The 19,892-nt window shown below is 41.7% G+C and overlaps 1 protein-coding gene across 1 annotated transcript in view; it reads right to left on the bottom strand.

Annotated features, from left to right (window-relative positions):
* The window catches only part of LOC148138811 (putative G protein-coupled receptor 139), a 44,835-nt gene extending 30,605 nt beyond the window's left edge, over positions 1-14,230 (bottom strand). Inside the window, exon 1 of the mRNA XM_087981164.1 lies at positions 13,987-14,230. Coding sequence (XP_087837290.1) covers positions 13,987-14,230 — 244 coding nt within the window. The remainder of the gene's footprint in view (positions 1-13,986) is intronic.
* Positions 14,231-19,892: the final 5,662 nt, after the last annotated feature.

Raw genomic sequence — 19,892 nt, 5'->3', positions numbered from 1 at the left:
ATACTAAATACTCTGACCAATAAAGAAATCACACCAAACGCGTTCTTCACCACCCTATTTATAAGCGACTCTAATTTCAAGGAACAACGAAACTGCACTCCAAGATCTCTTTGTTTGGCAACACTTTCTAAGAACTTATCATTAAGTGTATATGTCCTGCTTTGATTTATTTTTCCAAAATGCAGCAAATGGCATTTATGTAAATTTAAAGCTAATCAGCCACTCATCAGCCCATTGGCCCATCTGATCCTGATCCCCTTGTAATTTGAGGTAACATGCTTCATTGTCCGCTACACCTCCAATTTCAGTGTCATCGGCAAACTTACTAACTGTACCTCTGATGTTCTCATCCAAATCACTTCTATGAATGATGAAAAGTAGAGGATCCTTGAGACGATCCTTGATCCATAACTGATCCTTGTGGCACGCCACTAGTCACAGGCCTCCAGTCTGAAAAGCAACAATCCACCACCACCACCCTCTGACTTCTACCAATTCTTTATCTAAATAGCTCGTTCTCCTTGTATTTCGTGAGATCGAACCTTAATAGCCAGTACCCCATGTCGAACTCTGTCGAACGATTTACTGAAGCCCAAAATGACCACGTCCACCACACTGCCCTCATCAATCCACTTTGTTCCTTCTTCAAAAAAATCCACTTTCTGAGACATGATTTCACACGCACAAAGCCATGCGGACGATTCCTTATACGTCCTTTCCTTTCCAAACACTTATAAACCTTGTCCCTCAGTATTCCCTCCAACAACTTACACACGAACGACGTCAGGTCTTTCGTTCCCTGGTTTGTCCTTACCACCTTTCTTAAACACTTGTACCACACTAGCCAACTCCAATCTTCTGGCATCTCACAAGACATTATCGCTGATAAAAATATCTCAGCAAGAGTCCCAGCAATCACTTCCCCACTACTTTGATCAAGATTGCTCCTATTGAGGGAATTCCAGCAACAGTGAGAGAGTGCTGATATGTTTCAGAGACACGATGATGAGTTGTTGTGTAGAAGTGACTTTGAGTGCGAGCAGCAGCTAAGGTAAGACAGTTTGTTTTAAAATTACTTACCGGTAGCGGGCAGCGGTGTTTTTTTTCTCTCTTCACAGAAAGAGCGGGAGCAGCAGGGGGAAGTGACGAAGACCGGAGGGGCAGCCGGGAAGGAAAGCAGTGAGTATAAATACTCACCCTTCGACGCCAACGGTCACTTTGAGTGCGAGCAGCAGCTAAAGTAAGACAGTTTGTGTTAAAATTACTTACCGGTAGCGGGCAGCGGTGTTTTTTTTTCTCTCTTTACAGAAAGAGCGGGAGCAGCAGGGGGAAGTGACGAAGACCGGAGGGGCAGCCGGTAGGTTTCTTTTCCCTTTAAAAGCGCGCAGGAGAAGAAGCCGAGGCACTACAGAGGTAGTGTCTCCCACCCGCCCTCCTCTTCTAACCTAAATAATAAGACCCGTTGTGGTAAGTAGGTAAGTGCTGCATTTTGCTTGTTGTATTCTTTAGACCCAGTTTTTTTTAATAAAAGATTACTTTCAGAGGGATGGCAGTGAAGGCAGTGCAATGTTCCTCTTGCAACATGTTTGAGGTGAGGGATGCCATGGACGTCCCTGCTGATTACACTTGCAGGAAGTGCACCCATCTCCAGCTCCTCCAAGACCGTGTTAGGGAACTGGAGCTGGAGTTGGATAAACTTAGGATCATTCGGGAGGCAGAGGGGGTCATAGATCGGAGCTTTAGGGAAGTAGTAACTCCAAAGATGGCAGATAGATGGGTGACAGTGAGGGGGACTGGGAGGAAGCAGCCAGTGCAGGGACACCCTGCGGCCGTTCCCATCAAGAACAAGTATACCGTTTTGGATACTTGTGGGGGGGACGACTTACCAGGGGTAAGTAACGGGGCTCAGGTCTCTGGCACAGAAGGGAAGGGTGGAGAAGAGCAGAGCAATAGTAATTGGGGACTCGAAAGTTCGGGGCACAGATAGGCGGTTTTGTGGGAACGAGAGAGACTCGCGTTTGGTATGTTGCCTCCCAGGTGCAAGGGTACGTGATGTCTCTGATCGTGTTTTCCGGGTCCATAAGGGGGAGGGGGAGCAGCCCGCAGTCGTGGTCCAGATTGGCACCAATGACATAGGTAGGAGGAGCACTGAGGATGTTAGGCAGGCTTTCAGGGAGCTAGGTTGGAAGTTCAGAGTTCGAACGAACAGAGTTGTTGTCTCTGGTTTGTTACCTGTGCCACGTGATAGAGAGTCGAGGAATAGGGAGAGAGAACAGTTAAATGCGTGGCTACAGGAATGGTGCAGGAGGGAGGGATTCAGGTATTTGGATAACTGGGGTTCTTTTTGGGGAAGGTGGGACCTCTATAAACAGGATGGTCTGCACCTGAACCTGAGGGGCACCAGTATCCTTGATGGGAGGTTTGCTAGTGCTCTTGGGGTGGGGTTTAAACTAACTCTGCAGGGACATGGGAACCCAGAGTGTAGCTTTAGGGTGCAGGACCTGGAGTGTAGGGAGGTTAGGAACATGGCATCAATTTCAAAGGAGGGTGCCTGTAAACAGGAAAGTGGTTTGAAGTGTGTATACTTCAATGCAAGAAGTATACGAAATAAGGTAGGTAAACTTGCAGCGTGGGTTTGTACCTGGAATTTCGATGTTGTGGCTATGACAGAGACATGGGTAGAACAGGGACAGGATTGGCTGTTGCAGGTTCCAGGGTTTAAATATTTTAGTAGGGTCAGAGGTGGGGGTAAAAGAGGGGGAGATGTGGCATTGCTTGTCAAAGATATAATTACAGCTGTGGAAAGGACGATGGGTGAAGACTCGCCATCTGAGGTAGTTTGGGCTGAGGATAGGAATAGGAAAGGTGAGCTCACCCAGTTAGGAGTTTTTTCAGACCTCCTAATAGTCCTAGAAACGTAGAAGAAAGGATTGCGAGGATGATTCAAGAGAAGAGTGAAAGTTATAGGGTGGTTGTTTTGGGGGACATTAACTTTCATGATAGTGATTGGGAAAGCTATAGCTCAAGTTCGTGAGATGGGTCAGTGTTCGTCCAATGTGTGCAGGAGGGTTTCCTGACACAATATGTAGATAGGCCAACAAGAGGTGAGGCCATACTGGATTTGGTTCTGGGTAATGAACCAGGCCAGGTTTTAGAATTAGAGGTAGGTGAGCACTTTGGGGACAGTGACCACAATTCGGTGACTTTTACTCTAGTGATGGAGAGGGATAAGTGTGCACTACAGGGCAAGAGTTATAGCTGGGGGCAGGGAAATTATGATGCTGTGAGGCATGACTTAGGATGTGTGGCCTGGAAAAGTAAGCTTCAAGGCAAGGGTGTAATTGATATGTGGAGCTTGTTCAAGGAGCAACTATTTAGTGTCCTTGATAAGTATGTACCCGTCAGGCAGGGAGGAAAGGGTCGTGTGAGGGAGCCGTGGTTTAATAAGGAATTGGAATCCATTGTTATATGGAAGAGGGTGGCCTATGTAAAGATGAGGCGTGAAGGTTCAATTGGGGCGATTGAGAGTTATAAGGTAGACAGGAAGGACCTGAAGAGAGAGCTAAGAGCAGCAAGGAGGGGACATGAAAGGTCCTTAGTTGATAGGATTAGGGAAAACCCTAAGGCTTTCTATAGGTATGTCAGGAATAAAAGAATGACTAGGGTAGGAATACGTCCAGTCAAGGATAGTAGTGGGAAGTTGCGTGTGGAGGCTGAAGAGATTGGGGAGACACTGAATGAATACTTTTCGTCAGTATTCAATCAGGAACAGGACATTGTTGTCAATGTGAGTACTGAGTCACAATTAAGTAGAATGGATGGCTTTGATGTATGTAGAGAAGAGGTGTTGGAAATTCTGGAAAGAGTGAAAATAGATAAGTTCCCTGGGCCTGATGGCATTTATCCTAGGATTCTCTGGGAAGCAAGGGAGGAGGTTGCAGAGCCATTGGCCTTGATTTTTATGTCCTCGTTGTCTACAGGAGTAGTGCCAGAAGATTGGAGGCTAGCAAATGTGGTTCCCTTGTTCAAGAAGGGGAGTCGGGATAACCCTAGTAACTATAGGCCGGTGAGTCTCACTTCTGTTGTGGGCAAAATCTCAGAGAATTGTAAGGGATAGGATTTATGAACATATGGATAGGAATAATGTGATCAAGGATCGTCAGCATGGTTTTGTGAAGGGCAGGTCGTGCCTCACAAACCTTATTGAATTCTTTGAGAAGGTGACTAAGGAGTTGGACGAGGGGAAAGCAGTAGATGTGGTGTATATGGATTTCAGTAAGGCGTTTGATAAGGTTCCCCATGGTAGACTTCTGCAAAAAATACGGAGGTATGGCATTGAGGGTGAGTTGGAGGTTTGGATTTGGAGTTGGCTGGCTGGAAGAAGACAGAGGGTAGTAGTTGATGGCAAAAGTTCATCTTGGAGTGCCGTCACTAGCGGTGTTCCGAAAGGATCTGTTTTGGGACCATTGCTGTTTGTCATTTTTATAAATGACCTGGAGGAGGGTTTAGAGGGTTGGGTGAGCAAGTTTGCGGATGACACGAAAGTCGGAGGAGTTGTAGACAGTGAGGAAGGATGTGTCAGGTTACAGCGGGATATAGATAAGCTGCAGAACTGGGCAGAAAGGTGGCAAATGGAGTTCAATGTAGCTAAGTGTGAGGTGAATCACTTTGGTAAGAGTAATAAAAAGATGGGGTACTGGGCTAACGGTCGGATACTTGGTAGTGTGGATGAGCAGAGGGATCTTGGTGTCCATGTACACAAATCTCTGAAAGTTGCCACCCAGGTAAATAGTGCGGTGAGGAAGGCATATGGCGTACTGGCATTTATTGGTAGAGGAATTGAGTTCCGGAGTCCTGAGGTCATGTTGCAGTTGTATAAGACTCTGGTGCGGCCGCATCTGGAGTATTGTGTGCAGTTTTGGTCGCCATACTATCGGAAGGATGTGGAGGCACTGGAACGGGTGCAGAGGAGGTTTACCAGGATGTTGCCTGGTATGGTAGAAAGATCGTATGAGGAAAGGCTGAGGCACTTGGGGTTGTTTTCATTGGAGAAAAGAAGGTTTAGGGGTGACTTGATAGAGGTGTACAAGATGATTATGGGTTGAGATAGGGTCGACAGTGAGAATCTTTTTCCACGTATGGAGTCAGCTATTACAAGGGGGCATAGTGATAAATTAAGGGTGGGGGGGTGTAGGTATAGGACAGATGTTAGGGGTAGGTTCTTTCCTCAGCGAGTCGTGAGTTCATGGAATGCCTTGCCAGTCGCAGTGGTGGACTCTCCCTCATTATGGGCATTTAAGCGGGCATTGGATAGGCATATGGAGGATAGTGGGCTAGTGTAGGTTAGGTGGGCTTGGATCGGCGCAACATCGAGGGCCGAAGGGCCTGTACTGCGCTGTATTCTTCTATGTTCTATGTTCTATATTGTGGTCCTCGCTTTCGAAGGTGAAATATGAGGATTTTTGGTGAATTTCTGAAATAAATCTTGAAGATGTTAGACACCATTGTTAATTGTTGGTTGTGGAGGGGGTGCATACATGTGTATGTAATACCCGTCGATCCTCTAACTTATTCCTGAATGTTGTTGAGCTTCAAGAGTGTTGTTGAATTTGAACCTGTTATGGACCATGTCAGGAAACATCGCAATATTTCACGAAGTTAGCCCATACCACAGCTTTTCGAGTTATTTTCACGATATCTATAGTGAATATTTCAGAAGTGGCACATCTGGTAAAGTCCCTCTGTTTTATACAAAACAAAATTCTTTACAGAGTACTAAATGAAACATAAACAAACGAGAACGCAATGCAGAATGACTTATCCTAGCCGAAAACCCAACAGACTACTTCAACTTAATACTTCTTTTTCCCTCAAATCGGTGCAGTATTCCGAATAAACAGCCCTTAAGGTAAAGTCAAACACAGAATATTGCAGGAGAGAGATGGCAGAGAGATTCAGCATGGAACGCTTTATTTCATGTCACTGTTCCTTTAACCAGCAGCCACACAAAACTGACTGCTTGCGAAAAGCAAACCAGATCGAAGAAAATTTGAGCTGAGAGGACTGGCTGCTCCCCTTTCCGTGCAAAAGTGATTTTCTTTACAAGTGAAAACCTTTTTTCTTAGGCAGCATCTATTAGCTATAATCAAACTGGCCCTAAAACCTATCCAGACTTGAAATCCCGTACGTCTTCCAATACGACCTCTCTGAAACAAAACCCAATGACAACATAACCTCGTTGACGGAGTAGCATCATCACAGCTCCTCCCTGATAAAACGAAACAACAATATCTAAAGATATATTCATTTTAAAACACTTTAATCTTAAATTCTCATTGCACTGCAACATTCATATAGATGATATATGCTTCAAACATGCAAGCATGCACACTAAATCCGATTGCAACCTGCTATACTCCTGTCATCGAAGTCTCGTTCTCATCCAAGTCTCGGAAATACGTCGTCATTCATGTTTTCTAGTCCTCCACATGCATAATCTTCGAATTGACTGACTGTAACGACAAGCTCCAAATAACCTTTCTGGAATGTTTGTCCTTACGTTTCTCCACAAAATTCAATGAGTTCTGATTCGTGTATATGATTGTCTCAGATGCATTACTCGTCGCATAAACATTTAAAAAGTTATGATGCCAACCACAAGCTCAAAGTCTCCTTCTAGACTATCGAATATTTCTGCTGATGAATGTTCAACATCTTGAGAAATACCTGATAGGTCTTTTCTTTCTTCTCGTTGTCTTCTGGCGTGAACATAGCACTGAAACCCACAACACTCGCATCAATAGCTACCTTGAACGGCTTTGCATTAATTTGTCTGTCTCAAACTGGGGCAGAGGTTCACACACGTTTTAGGCTGTCAAATGCCTTCTAACAGTCCCCTTTTCATTGAAACCCATTGCCTTTCTTTAGCAATTCAGTGTTTGGAGCAGCCACAATGTTAAAATTTGGTATAAATTTTCAATGAAATCCAATCAGTTTCATTGCTCGATAGGATGGAAAGCTCCCAGTTAACTTTATTTTTCATCCTGTGGGTCCATTTGTCCATGAACAATAACATGGCCTTGGAAGATGCTTTGGGCTTCGGAAAAAAATCACTTTTACCAAGGTGAAAACCAAAGGAGCAGGAGAATGCTCCTCCTTCCTGGAGAAAGGCTTATGCCCGAAACGTCGATTCTCCTTCTCCTTTGATGATGCCTGACCTGCTGCGCTTTTTCAGCAACGCATTTTTAAGCTCTGACCCCCAGCATCTGCAGTTCTCACTTTCTCCAAGGTGAAAACCAAGCGTACCTAACGAAGTCAATCGAACAATTTTGGTAAATGTTACAAATGATTCTTCCATGTCTGACGAAAAGTTAACACATTATCTATATGTATGTGGCACAATTTGGTCATCCAGAAACGACTTTATTGCTTAATCCATGAAATACGTCAGGCACATTATTTGGTACGAAATAGCCTGACTTTGAATTGATATAGTCTATTCAACATTACAAAACCGAAAACTTTATTTGGTCTTTTGGAAAAGGTACTTGCCAATGTCCTTTGAGCAAGTCCATCTGAGAAATATGTTTGCCCAACCTTTTCAACCCTGCCTTCCAAACACAGAGTCGGACATCCAACAGTCTTCATAACTGCATTGAATTTGCGATCGTTCACTTATTACAGTCAGATACCATCTGATTTCGACACTATTAATATGGATGAGTTCTAATCAGTTTAACTCAATTGGATTATTCCGTCTTGGAGGATGAGTTAGATCTCTTTCTGAAACTGAGCCATATTTAGTGGATTATGCTAAATCCGAACAGTATCTTCTACATCCACACTAGGCATAATCAGGTTCGTACATCCAAGCTTATTTAAACATCTCCCTATGCGACACTATGTACTCTTGCGGGGCATATCGAATTTTTGCTCTAGAAAGTAACTCAATATTTTTTTCTAATTTTTGACATCTTCTTTATTGCCCAATTTAATATGAGGTATTGAACACAGAATATAGAACAGTATAGCACAATACAGAGCTTTCGGTCATCGATGCTATAACGACCTTTTCTCCTACTAGCAGATCAAACAAGCTTACATTAGCTTCATTGTACTTTCGTCCATGTGCGTATCCAAGAGTCGATAAAAGTCCCTAATATATCTGACACTAAGAATACAACTAGTAGTGGATTCAATGCACCCACCGCTCCTTGCGTAAAGAACCTACATCTGACATCTCCTGTAAACATCTCTGCAATCACCTTAAGTTATGTCCTCCAGTGATAGACATTTCCGCCCGGAGAAGGAAATCTCTGACTATCAGTTTTATCTATGATTCTCATCATCTTACACACTTCCATCAGGCCAACGCTCATCCTTCTTCAATCTAGTGACAAACGATACAGTTTCCTGAACCTTTCTTCATAAGACATGCACTATAGTCCGGACAGCTTCCTGGCAAAACTCCTCTGCACCAACTTTAAAGCTTCTACATCCTTACTATAATGCAGCGACCAGAACTTAACCCAATATTAAAAATCACACAACACCATGTTATCGTCCAACAGGTTTAATTGGAAGCACACTAGCTTTCGGAGCGACGGTCCTTCATCAGGTGATTGTCACAATCACCTGATGAAGGAGCGTCGCTCCGAAAACTCGTGCGCTTCCAATTAAACTATAACCTGGTGTTGTGTGATTTTTAACTTTGTACACCCCAGTCCAACACCGGCATCTCTGAAGCTTAACCTAATATTGTTAGTGTGATCGAACCAGGTCTTTATAGAGCTGGGAAATAACCGCATGTCACTTAAACCCGGTCCCTCTCGCGACTGAAAGCCAACACACTTGTTGCCTTATTTGCAACTCGATCAATTTGACTGGCAACTTTGACCGAGATACCAACGTCTCACTTTTACACCACACTGTCAAATAGCCTGCCCTTAAAAGTAATCTCAGCATTCAAATTCGTCCTTCCAAAGTTAATCACTTCATACTTATCCAGGTTGAACTCCAAATGCCACTTTTCAAACCATCTCTGGATCCTGTTAATGTCCCGTTGCAACCTACAAGAGGTTTTCAGACTATCAACCATTCTAACAACCATCGTTTCTTCGGCATCCTGGCTAACTCAACTTTTCAATTACTTATGCAAGTCCTTTGTAAAAATCTCAGTCAGCAGAGCTTCCAGAAACGACTCCTGAAGAACACCACTGGTTACCAACTCCAAGGCTGAATACTTTCAATTTACTACCACACACTGTCTGCTATGAACCAGCCAATGCTGATTTCCCGACATCGCATGCCTCCTTACTTTCTGAATGAGCCAACAAATGGGAACCTTTTCACACGCCTTTTTAAAATCAGTGGACGCCATATCCACTGCCCTACCTTCGTCAATGTATTTTGCCACATCCTCAAAGAATTCAATAAGGTTTTTGAGGCATGACCTGCCCCTCAGAAGGCCACAGCGACGATATCTAATCAAGTTATGGCTTTCTAAATAATAAGAAATTCTGGCTTAAAATAATTATCAAAGTTAGGGACCGAGCTACTTTCTTGGATTTGTTCTGAGGGTTCTGCGATAGTCCATGACAACTTCAACTTTGTTATCTGTACTCTTTGATCTCCCGTGTTTCAACTGTTGACATTTAGACCTTGTTATCCCAGAGTCCGCAAAACAACCCAGCATATATGTCCCACAATATTTAGATTGCCTGAGTTTCCAATGGCCTTTCAACCACATTCGATAGCACTCCTATCTGTGAACCCCTTATATCAGTGAGGACAAATTTTATTCCTGGAACTGAGAGTTTTCCCAGTACTCCTACCATGACATCTCCACTCTTCGCTGGAGACTCAGAAATCACTCGACGTAATTTCAAGATTTTTTTTCTCACCGTAAATTCCCATTACGACTACCGTTTCTTGACAATAGTCCGTCAGAGGTACCTATCTACTCATTTTTCAACATCAAAGATTCAACATCATAGGATATTGTGTCTCTAAGTATTGTAACGTACTTACATACTGTTGCTGGCCTATGCAAGCAAATTTCATCTTTGCATGAGGTTTAAGCAGATTTGGCAGTTACTCCTTAACGAATCCGCGTCCATATCTGACATTCTGGTGTAGCATTTTCGCCGCCACTGTGTTTCGTCCCACTGAATTCACTGACATATCTTGTTTTCCTACATCAGGCATCCAGTTATTTTCTTAACACGCCATCATTGTGATTGTACGTGACGTAGTTTATTGTAGTGCAAACACCCGAGCTTATTAACATCTACATCTGCTTCAATGACATCCTTTTTACTCTTTAGTAAGATGTCCCATGCTTTTCACCAATATCGCTCTTTCCCTTTCGACGTGAGGATTTATCTTTTCTCCAATTTCTATCCCTTACAGATTGAAAGTGATGTTTGAAGCGAAAATTTGATTTATGGGCTATCTCCTAATCATCAGCCCTTTCAGCTGCTAATGTTGTCATTTTCACTCTGTGTCCTCTCACATGAGTTCTTATTACTTCCTGAAGTGTATTTTTAAACTCTTTCAAGTTAATAATCTCTGTAAGAACGTTATAAATGTGCTGAATTTTTAATGCGCTTGTCAACCTGTCAAAATCCCTTCGCTTGAGCCTCTCAACCCCAACATATGTTTGTCATGGGTGCCTCCTTAGATTTCTGAAACATTGTCTGTTGGCTTCTGGCACAGGCTCATGTGCACTTTAAATGGTTTCCTTCATCTCCTTATACGCCTCAGATTCCACCTCCGCATGGATGCAAATACCTCACGAGATCTACTTCCAGGTTTTGTGTGGATCAACAGAACCTGCGTGCTCTTGTGCCAGTGCATCTGTATAACCACCTCCTCAAAAAAGAGGTTTTCTCCGTTCCTCTTGACAAATTTATGTAATGCGTAAATATATTCAAATAGATTCTCACTCGGCCTTTCGCTACAGTAGGTTTGCTCATCCTCACGCTTTTCCTCACTAAGTTTACATTCAGCCTTCGTCTACCATTCTTTTAAAATGAATTTCCTATCTGGCAATGCCCGACGCTCAAACTCCCCTGCTTTCTTCCTTTTCTCGGTCTGCTTATCTCTCTCTTCTCTCTTTCTTCCTGTCTCTTTCTCTTCCTTTTTCTTTTGAATCTGCAAAAGTGATTCATTCTTGTTCTCTTTCCTCTGCTTTCAACCGGAACTCAAACAGTTCCATTTCTTTCGCACTTTCCTTCAATTTTCCTCTAACGCAATTTATTTTCAATTGAATTATCGTCGTCTCTAAACATTCTGATCATGTTTCCAGCAATTTTATATGCTGAGATTTGGTGAAATTATCTCTCATTTTCTCACGGAAGGAGACAGCTCAAACTCCAAACTGTCAGCTATTGTCAGCTATTCACCTTTTGTAAAGTTCCCGGAATCATTTCATCCACAGCCAGAAAACTCTTAGTATCTGAGACAGCTATCCCAGCAATGTTGAAACCAAACGAATTCAACACACAACAAATGACATTAACACCTGTCACTCGTTTCCTTTGAGATCAGCAACGCTAATCTCAAATTGGAATTATGGAAAAATCCTCAAACCAGCCTCCAATCTGTTATGGATCATGTCAGGTACCCTCAATGCATTTCAACAAGCCAGCAGAGATACTGAATCTTCCAGTTGTTTTCATCAAGTGTACAGTGGAAATTTCAGGAGTGATTCCGCTGTTCAAAATTTCACAGCTTCAAACAAACCATAATTTATTTACACACGACAGAATGAAGCACAAACAAAAGTGAACATAATGCAGAATAACTTAACGTGTCCGAAAATAAACAAGACTATCCCAACTTAACGATGTTGATCCAAATGCCTGCAACAAGCCCCATAGCCACCCCTTAAACGAAAAGGTCTGTGTCGTAGAGGGGAGCGAGAGATGCAGAGATTTAGCATGAAACATCTTCTTCCATCCATTTGTCACTTTGATCAGCAGCCACAGAAACTGACTGCTTGCTCAAACCAAATTTAAGTTGAGGGCGGAGAACTCGCCATTCCCCTTTCATAAAACAAGATTTTTGTGTAATCGTGAAAGCTTTTTGCTTGAGTTAGTTTCTTATAGGTATAATAAAATTGGCCCCGAAAACCCATCCTGACTAGACACTGTGAAAACTCTGAATTTACGACAACTCTGAAAAAGCTGCAAATGTGAAAATAACTTTGTTAAAGGTTCACCATCATTACATAACCATCCAGTTCATGGGTCATATTCCGTCACGCTCCTGACATTTGAATGTGGATCGTGAATAGGCTTTATTGTGTCAGGAGGTGTATTACTAAAAGCAATATTCCGAATGACAGCAGCACTGTGCAACGCAGACACACACACACATACACACACACACACACACACACACACACACACACGATCAAGGGCAATCAGTTCACTTTAAGCAATACTTCTGAACCTCGCACCATTTAATAAATACCAAGTGAGATGTGTATTATTTGGTCCAACCTCCAATTCATTACTATGTCTTCCACGGTTTTATGGTCCAAATACTGATACAAATGATACTTCATGAGTAACGGCATTCAGTCGAGAAAAGGATGCCACTTCCATTATTGTTTCCATGAACCAATTCTTAATCCATGGAGTATTTTCGCCCCTAACCCTTGGATTCTGACTTCCTTCTTTCATTGTGGAACAACATGTCAAATGTCTTCTGCACACTCAAATACACCACTACAATTGGCACTTACTTACAGATGCGTTAATGACAATACGTTTTGGCACGATTATCAAAGATGATTTCTCTTCCCTAATTCTAGCCTGACAGTAATTCCCCGAGTATCTAATGATAACATTTGTTGTAATGATTCTAATATTTCCGCAAAAATGAAATCAAGTTGTCCTATCGTTAAGTTACTTTGTTTTTGTTTAACGGCGTACTACTTTCTCGATTTTTCAGATTAGGAACAACTTTAAAGGATAATGAACGATTCTTTCTTGTAGTTACAACCTTCGGTATACATTTCGATAAATATATGATGAGGGAATGTTTGGAGGGATTGGGAGGAAGATCAGTCGGTTGGAACTAATTTAGACTGGGTGATGTTTGGCATGGACCAAAGGGATGACTCTCTAACTATTTCATTAGCTCTTTTGCCACCTTCCTGAATACTATGGAATGGACTAGTCTGGTGCAGCATCCTATCAACCTTCCATTGAATTAGGTTCTTCGTCTAATTTATCTTTATTAATTCTAATCTCACAAAGTTTCTCACTTTTATCAGTTACTCTGTCCCGTAAATTCTTCTGCAAAGATTCCCTTCAGTGAGGACAAACAGCCTCCGTCACCATGTGAACACATCTGGGCACTGCACTTGGGAGATGATGGACACGTTACGCACTCTAGGAATCACATGTTCGAGCATAAAAAAGTTCCGTAGAACCGCCATTTCATGGGCACCGATAGCACAGTTCTGTACCCATGTGTGATTTTACAGATTATGCTGAAAGAGGTGACAGAAATCTGTAACATCTCATTTTAGAGTCAACGCGGCTTCACATTTTGCACCAGCACAAGCCCAGGTGAAGAGAATAATAAGTTTATTATCAAATTATTTGTAGCTGGAGGAGTGATTGGAAGAGCACTGTCACCTCAAATATCAAGACGATGGTTTATTTTGAAAAAGCACTGAAAAAGAAGTGAAGACTGAATGTATTATGGTGGTGGTAGTGGACAGGTTTCGTAAGGGAAGGAATATTGAAATATAAATCAGCGTCGGATAAAATGGGGCTTCCGTTGTTATAAAATGTTTTGTTCCTCCTCATATATTTGCTAGTGAAAGGTATGAAATCAAAGGAATAAAAATGAAGTTTGTGAATGTAAGTGAATACAATGGTTCACGTCTTCCCCAACTATAGATAACAGAAAACGCGATTTTGTTCACAATGGTTTAGAGAATTAATAAATGAACAGAGACAAACTTACCAGGAACACCAACAATAGCGAGGATGGGATAGTAACCTGCCTGAATAATCATGAGTACACCTTCTATCCGCCACACTATCCATTTCCAATAATGAGAAACCAACAAAAAACCATAGGATAAACTTCTGTCGATTGTTTGAACATTGAGATCCTGATCCATATTTGGAACATTCCGGTCTGTGGTTCTCAGATTCTGATCCATTTTTGTAATATTCCATTCTATCGTTCTCAGATTTTGATGCATTGTTGTTATATTCCAATCTTCGTTCTCACATTATGATACATTCTTGTAATGTTCGACTCTATTATTGTCAGATTCTTATAAATTGTTAGAACATCCCAATTGTTATTCTCAGATACTGATCTCTCCCTCTCTGCTAATCCTGATCATGATGATGATGACGTGACCGCTGAGACAATGATGCAACATATTGAAAGAAGTTGCTTATCCACACAACAAAAGAAACCCTCTGTTGACACAGTTCAGATCCATGGAGACTGACATCATTCAGTCTCTGAACAACCATGTCCTGTTAACTCCTTTCACGACAGCCTTTATATGTCACAATAGCACTTCTTCTGGCTGGAATGTTGACATCGCCTGCTATTGGCCTTATCGCCCATCTCCAATTAATCTGTCAATGTTAGGGGTGAAGGAAAAAGTTAATGCTCCACTTCACAGGCTTGATGATTGTGCTGTGTTATCCACATACAATGTTCTCTGTAACCACGTTCCATTGAGATAATCGAGAGGTTCTTACGGCACTGAAGTCTCCGGAACCAACTGCCAAACTAAAAATTGAAAATCTGACAGTATGGAAGAAGTGTGGATTTCTTCAGAATTTCCTCTCCCTGCTCTAATAGGACAACATTTATCTGCAACACAAAGCAGTTCAATTTTTATAAACCAAAGCTGAAAACAACGTTTTGCACAGTTTTCGTGACTTGAATTTATAATTTGTCTGTCTTTTTCTTTGGCCTTAGTCCAAACGTATATGATATATTTACAGTTATCTTCTTTATTGAAACCGCAGATTAAAGGATCAGAGACAGGGCAGATTTGTCTTTGGTTAAGAAACGAAAAAAAAGCTGCATAGTGACGCCAGCCACGAATATTGTTTATTTCACAGACAGAGTAAAAGTAAATGCGTAGAAAGCAACCGAATCCATTTGGAAGAAGAAACTACGAGTGACAATGTCAATAAAACAGGATAATGTAAATGTTTGGTAGAAAAATGATTTCATATACATAGTTTAATCAGTGTGTTCCTGAAGGCGGAATATATTATTCATGTGTGCACAAATAACAAGAATTAACAACAGAGACACAGTTCACAAAGTAATGCATGTACTGTACAAGAACACGAAATATTATTTGATCCTCAGTATATCCTCGTTTTTCAAAAACGATCCTCCTCCAGCGCCTTTTTGGGATTCCTTGCTCCAGCCTCTCATTCGTATCTGGATGTGTGTTATAAATTCCTGTATTTGGTATCCCACCTTATTTCAATGAATCCACTTTTTACCAGTAAATAAATAACTTGACCTGCTAGTTTCTGCCAATAGCTGGTGTCTGTCATTTTATTAGAGTTATAAGTTTTTCATAACACATTGAATGTGAATATATTGCTCTGTTATGCACAGACAATAGAAAGGACCAAAGCACATGGGAATTGCACCAAAAAAGGGAAATATATCCTCTTCTGTCTTCAATGTATGTCATTTTCTATTTTATTCTTCTTCTCATCCATATTGTCTCACTCTCTTTCTCCCCAATGGTTTTTCATGTTCCAACATCTCAATATCACGATTTTTCAGTTCACCTCTATTGCTTACATTTGTATGGGACACAATTATAATTGAATAACGTAACTACAAAGACATGAGGGAGGACTAGGACAGAGTTGAATGAATGGGAAGCCGAGCAAGGAAGACGATGGAGCAGTATTGACAGGAGTTTCTCGGATGATTCGGTGTTCCAGCTGAAATTCATCTCAAGGAAGAATAACCATACTGAAGTGAGGACGACACAACAAAGTCTTATAAACACAGTAATGGACAGGATTAAAACAAAAGAGGATGCATACAATGTCGTAAGATTATTGGGAATCCAAAGGATTGAGAAGCCTTTAAAAGCCAGTGAACATCAAACAAAACACCTCAACAGCGAGGAGAAGGCAAAATATGATAGCAAGTTTGTTAATAGCATTAAAAAGACTGCAAGATGTTTCTGAATACTGAACGGGCTAGTGTTATGCAGTTAAAGGTGTGTTCTGTACCTTTAAGAGAGAGCGAAATTTGTTTTGCACCGCGAGTTTGCAAGCACATGTCAAGGGACTGACAAGATGTCTCAGAGTGTACTGGAAAATTGAAAATAAGAACTTTGGGCTTTTTTCACAATAGTTTGAATTTAACTGATCAACTGAAATTATGTTTTTGGCTGTTGTCCCTGACGGAGTGTGAAGGGGAGTTAAAGTGTTCAGCCAATGGAGCGTGTTTGGTGTTTGTTTGTGTCCCATAGATGCTCTCTGAAAATAATCCACAAGAAAGTGTCTTGTCTCCTCAATGCAGAGGAGACCACATACGGTGAAACGGATGTAGTAAATGACAATGGTAGAGGTACAGGTAAATTTCTGACGGATCAAAAGTCTTCTAAAAATTCAAATACACCACTCCCACTGGCACTTACTTGTAGATGATTTTAATAACCCAACTTGCAGCAGGGTTATCAAAGTTAATTTCTCTCTGAATCTCGCCTGACACCCCGAGTGTCGAGTGATGACATTCTGTTGTGAAGATTCTAATATTTACCACAAAAATTATATCAGGCTGTCCTATCGTTAGTATATGTGTTGTTTCCTGAACGTTACGACCTGACGCCTTGAGGAAGAGTGCCTCATTTTCGCCTTTGTTACCCTGCAACCACACGGGATAAATGTGGATTTCAACATTTTCCTCATTTCCTCACCCGACACATTATGCCAGTCCCAAGTCCCCAACTCGGCACCGCCCTGCAGACCCGTCCATCACTCACCCCCTCTGACCTTTCACCTTCTCCTTCACCTTCTTCTAACTATTGCTTTCCCAGATAGCTACTTACAAACCCAACCCCTCCAATTATTTAACTCTCATCTCCAACACACAAGCCTCGGCCCTGATGAAGGTCTTACGGCCGAAACTTCGATTATTCTGGTTCTAAGAATCTGCCTGACCTGCTGTGTTTTTCGAGCATTACACTCTCGAATATACATTATGCTCCAGGCTACAACAAATTTGAATTTATTGTTTCTTACAACATCGAACAAAAGAGACAATCCAATGTTTGATGTCTGCAGTAGTCGGCATTTTGGGTCAAACATAAAGCGACAAACTGCCATCGTCTGAGTATGTGCCAAGCTAACACTCTCTATCAAACGTCTCTTTTTCAAAGGTAACATCTATGCAGCAAAACACGAAAGATGACCAGGGAGATTTGAAGCTGAAAGAAAACAGACCGATGACATTGGTGGGCGGTTTAGAAGATTTAGTTGATGGAATTTTAATAGGTTTTATTTATTGGTTTATCATATTGTTCCAGTGTGGGAGGGAGATAACAAAAATTATGAGAAAGTAGGCTTAGAGTTCAAACAGTTGTTGTCTAATGTTAATTTTTAGAGTTGAAAAATGCATTGATATTTTTCCTTTAAATGGTGAAATTTGTGGAGTGGTCTCTCACTCATACTTAAACAGATGACGAGGCGAGGTGAGTTTTCTTGGGTATTTGCTTCAATTAGCAGAAGATTTCACCATCGCGTCGTAGCAGTTTGAAGGCAAGAAAAAGTAAGAGAGAGAAGATTCTTCAATGAGCACATAGAGAGAGACAGAGGAAAGAGAGAGTAAGAGAGACAGTTTGAATTTCAATAGTTGCGACCTAATTACGAAACTAAAGGTCACAGGAAGGAGATTAAGCTTGACGCTATTACATATTGAAGAGAAAGATGTCGATGCCTTCTGTATTTAATTTGAAAAATTAGCTTGGAGCGGTACAGTTGCTCAGTGGTTAGCACTGCTGCCGCACGGCACCAGTGTCCCAGGTTCGATTCCAGTCCCGGGTGACTGTCTGTGTGGAGTTTTCACTCTTTCCCTGTGTCTGCATGGGTTTCCTCCATGTGCTCCGGTTTCCTCCCACAGTCCAAAGATGTACAGGTTAGGTGAATTTGGACACGCGAATTTGCCCCCAATGTGAGGTGCATTAGTCAGAGGGAAATGGATCTGGGTGGGTTACTCTTCGGAAGGTCGGTGTGGACTGCTTCGGCTGAACGGCCTGTTCCACAACTTGAGGAATCTAATTTAGATAGAGTGGTCAGATGACCGGGTAAATATACTTCAGGCGAAACTAGTAGGCAGAGCGAGTGAGATATTTGCAGCCCTGTCAGCTGAGGGGTTAAGAGATAATGTTGAGGTCAAACTGGCTATTTTGGATTGTACCAGAGCTTATGAATTTCACCAGAAGCGAAATGATAGATGTACAGAAACATAAAGAAGGAAACAGGTCAGACGTTTGTTGAGTTCGAAAAAACTAAACAGTAATTTTGATAGACGGGTGCAGCCATATAAATATATCATGCCTTTCACGTTCTAGGAGAGTTGATTCTGTTGAAAAAGTTCAAAATCTCACTTTGGGAGATGATAACAATTCACGTGGAACTTTCAAAAGTGAGAAGAGTAGCAAGATCGCAGATAAACATACATGATTGCAAACGGCAATGTTGAGCTTTAGGCAAACATGTAATCCTGAGTAGGATAGAAATTAGGAGAAGTGGGCATGACACACTAAAAATCAAGGAAGAGGGGGCATCGGTGATTACTTACCTTAAAAGTAAGGATAATGGGGTGAAAGAGAGGTATAAAGCCTCAGTTGTTTCCATTGAGGTAAAGTGGGATATAAAACTCAAGTGTTTTTGTTAAAGATAGGCACTGTTCGGAAAGATGAGATAGAAGAAACGAAACCAGTGGAATTAGTGAAAGGAGCAAACAAAGCCGAGGAGCTGCAGGAGAGTGCACAGCCGAGACAGGTGTTCGGTCTGTCGTTACGTCCTGATCTCGATGAAGAACTTACCACCTTCGCTACTTAGACGGAAAGGAGCAGAAGGGAAAGAAGGTTTAATTTTCAGAAATACGGGGCTAACCAAGCTCTAATAATAATAGATGACCGTATTTGCGCTCTTTCTGGCTTGTTACCCGAGAGAGTGGGAATTTGTGGAATAGATGGACTGTAATTTAGCTTTCCCCTGTGTCAGATAAAGATTGAATGCCAACTCAAATGCGGAGAAGTAACAATGGGAGTGATGGACAGAGTGTCAATTATAGGAATACAGTATGGTCTTAGGTGAAATCCAGCAGGATCCAAGGAGGGAATGAGACCCTCTCTAGTGGAGTACCCAGGGATGACCAGGGAAATGAGGAGTTAAAAGAAAATCGCTATGGCATTTTCGAAGACTGTATAGGAACAATGTAGAACCATTATAAGTCACATAACGACACAAAAACCAAAGATAAAGATTAAGGAGTTAAAATTCAGTTCGGGTTTGAACTGTTCAACCTGAACAGGCAGACGGTCAGGCACTGGCCTTTAATCCTGAATGTCAAATGGACGGACAACAGATAAATGAGAACATAAAACATATTTATGGTGATGGGTACTCTGAAAAGAAAGCAGTGAACATTCCAGAGGGTTGATAGTTTAAAAATAGAATCCTGCGACGAAAATGGAGACCAAGGCAGGTTAGTGCAGATGAGAAATTGGCAGAAATGCACCAGAATTTGATGCCAGAATGTTCAGGAATCAATCTAGATGTTGGGGCGTTGGATGAGCCTCAATATACGTAAAACAATGAGGAAATCTTGAGGCTTGGGTTAGGTTTGTG

The sequence above is a fragment of the Chiloscyllium plagiosum genome, unplaced genomic scaffold (genome assembly GCF_037043375.1).
Source record: "Chiloscyllium plagiosum isolate Xiang-an unplaced genomic scaffold, Cpla_swu_hap1 HiC_scaffold_39, whole genome shotgun sequence".
NCBI lineage: Eukaryota > Metazoa > Chordata > Chondrichthyes > Orectolobiformes > Hemiscylliidae > Chiloscyllium > Chiloscyllium plagiosum.
This window is presented reverse-complemented; position numbering and strand designations above follow the sequence as displayed.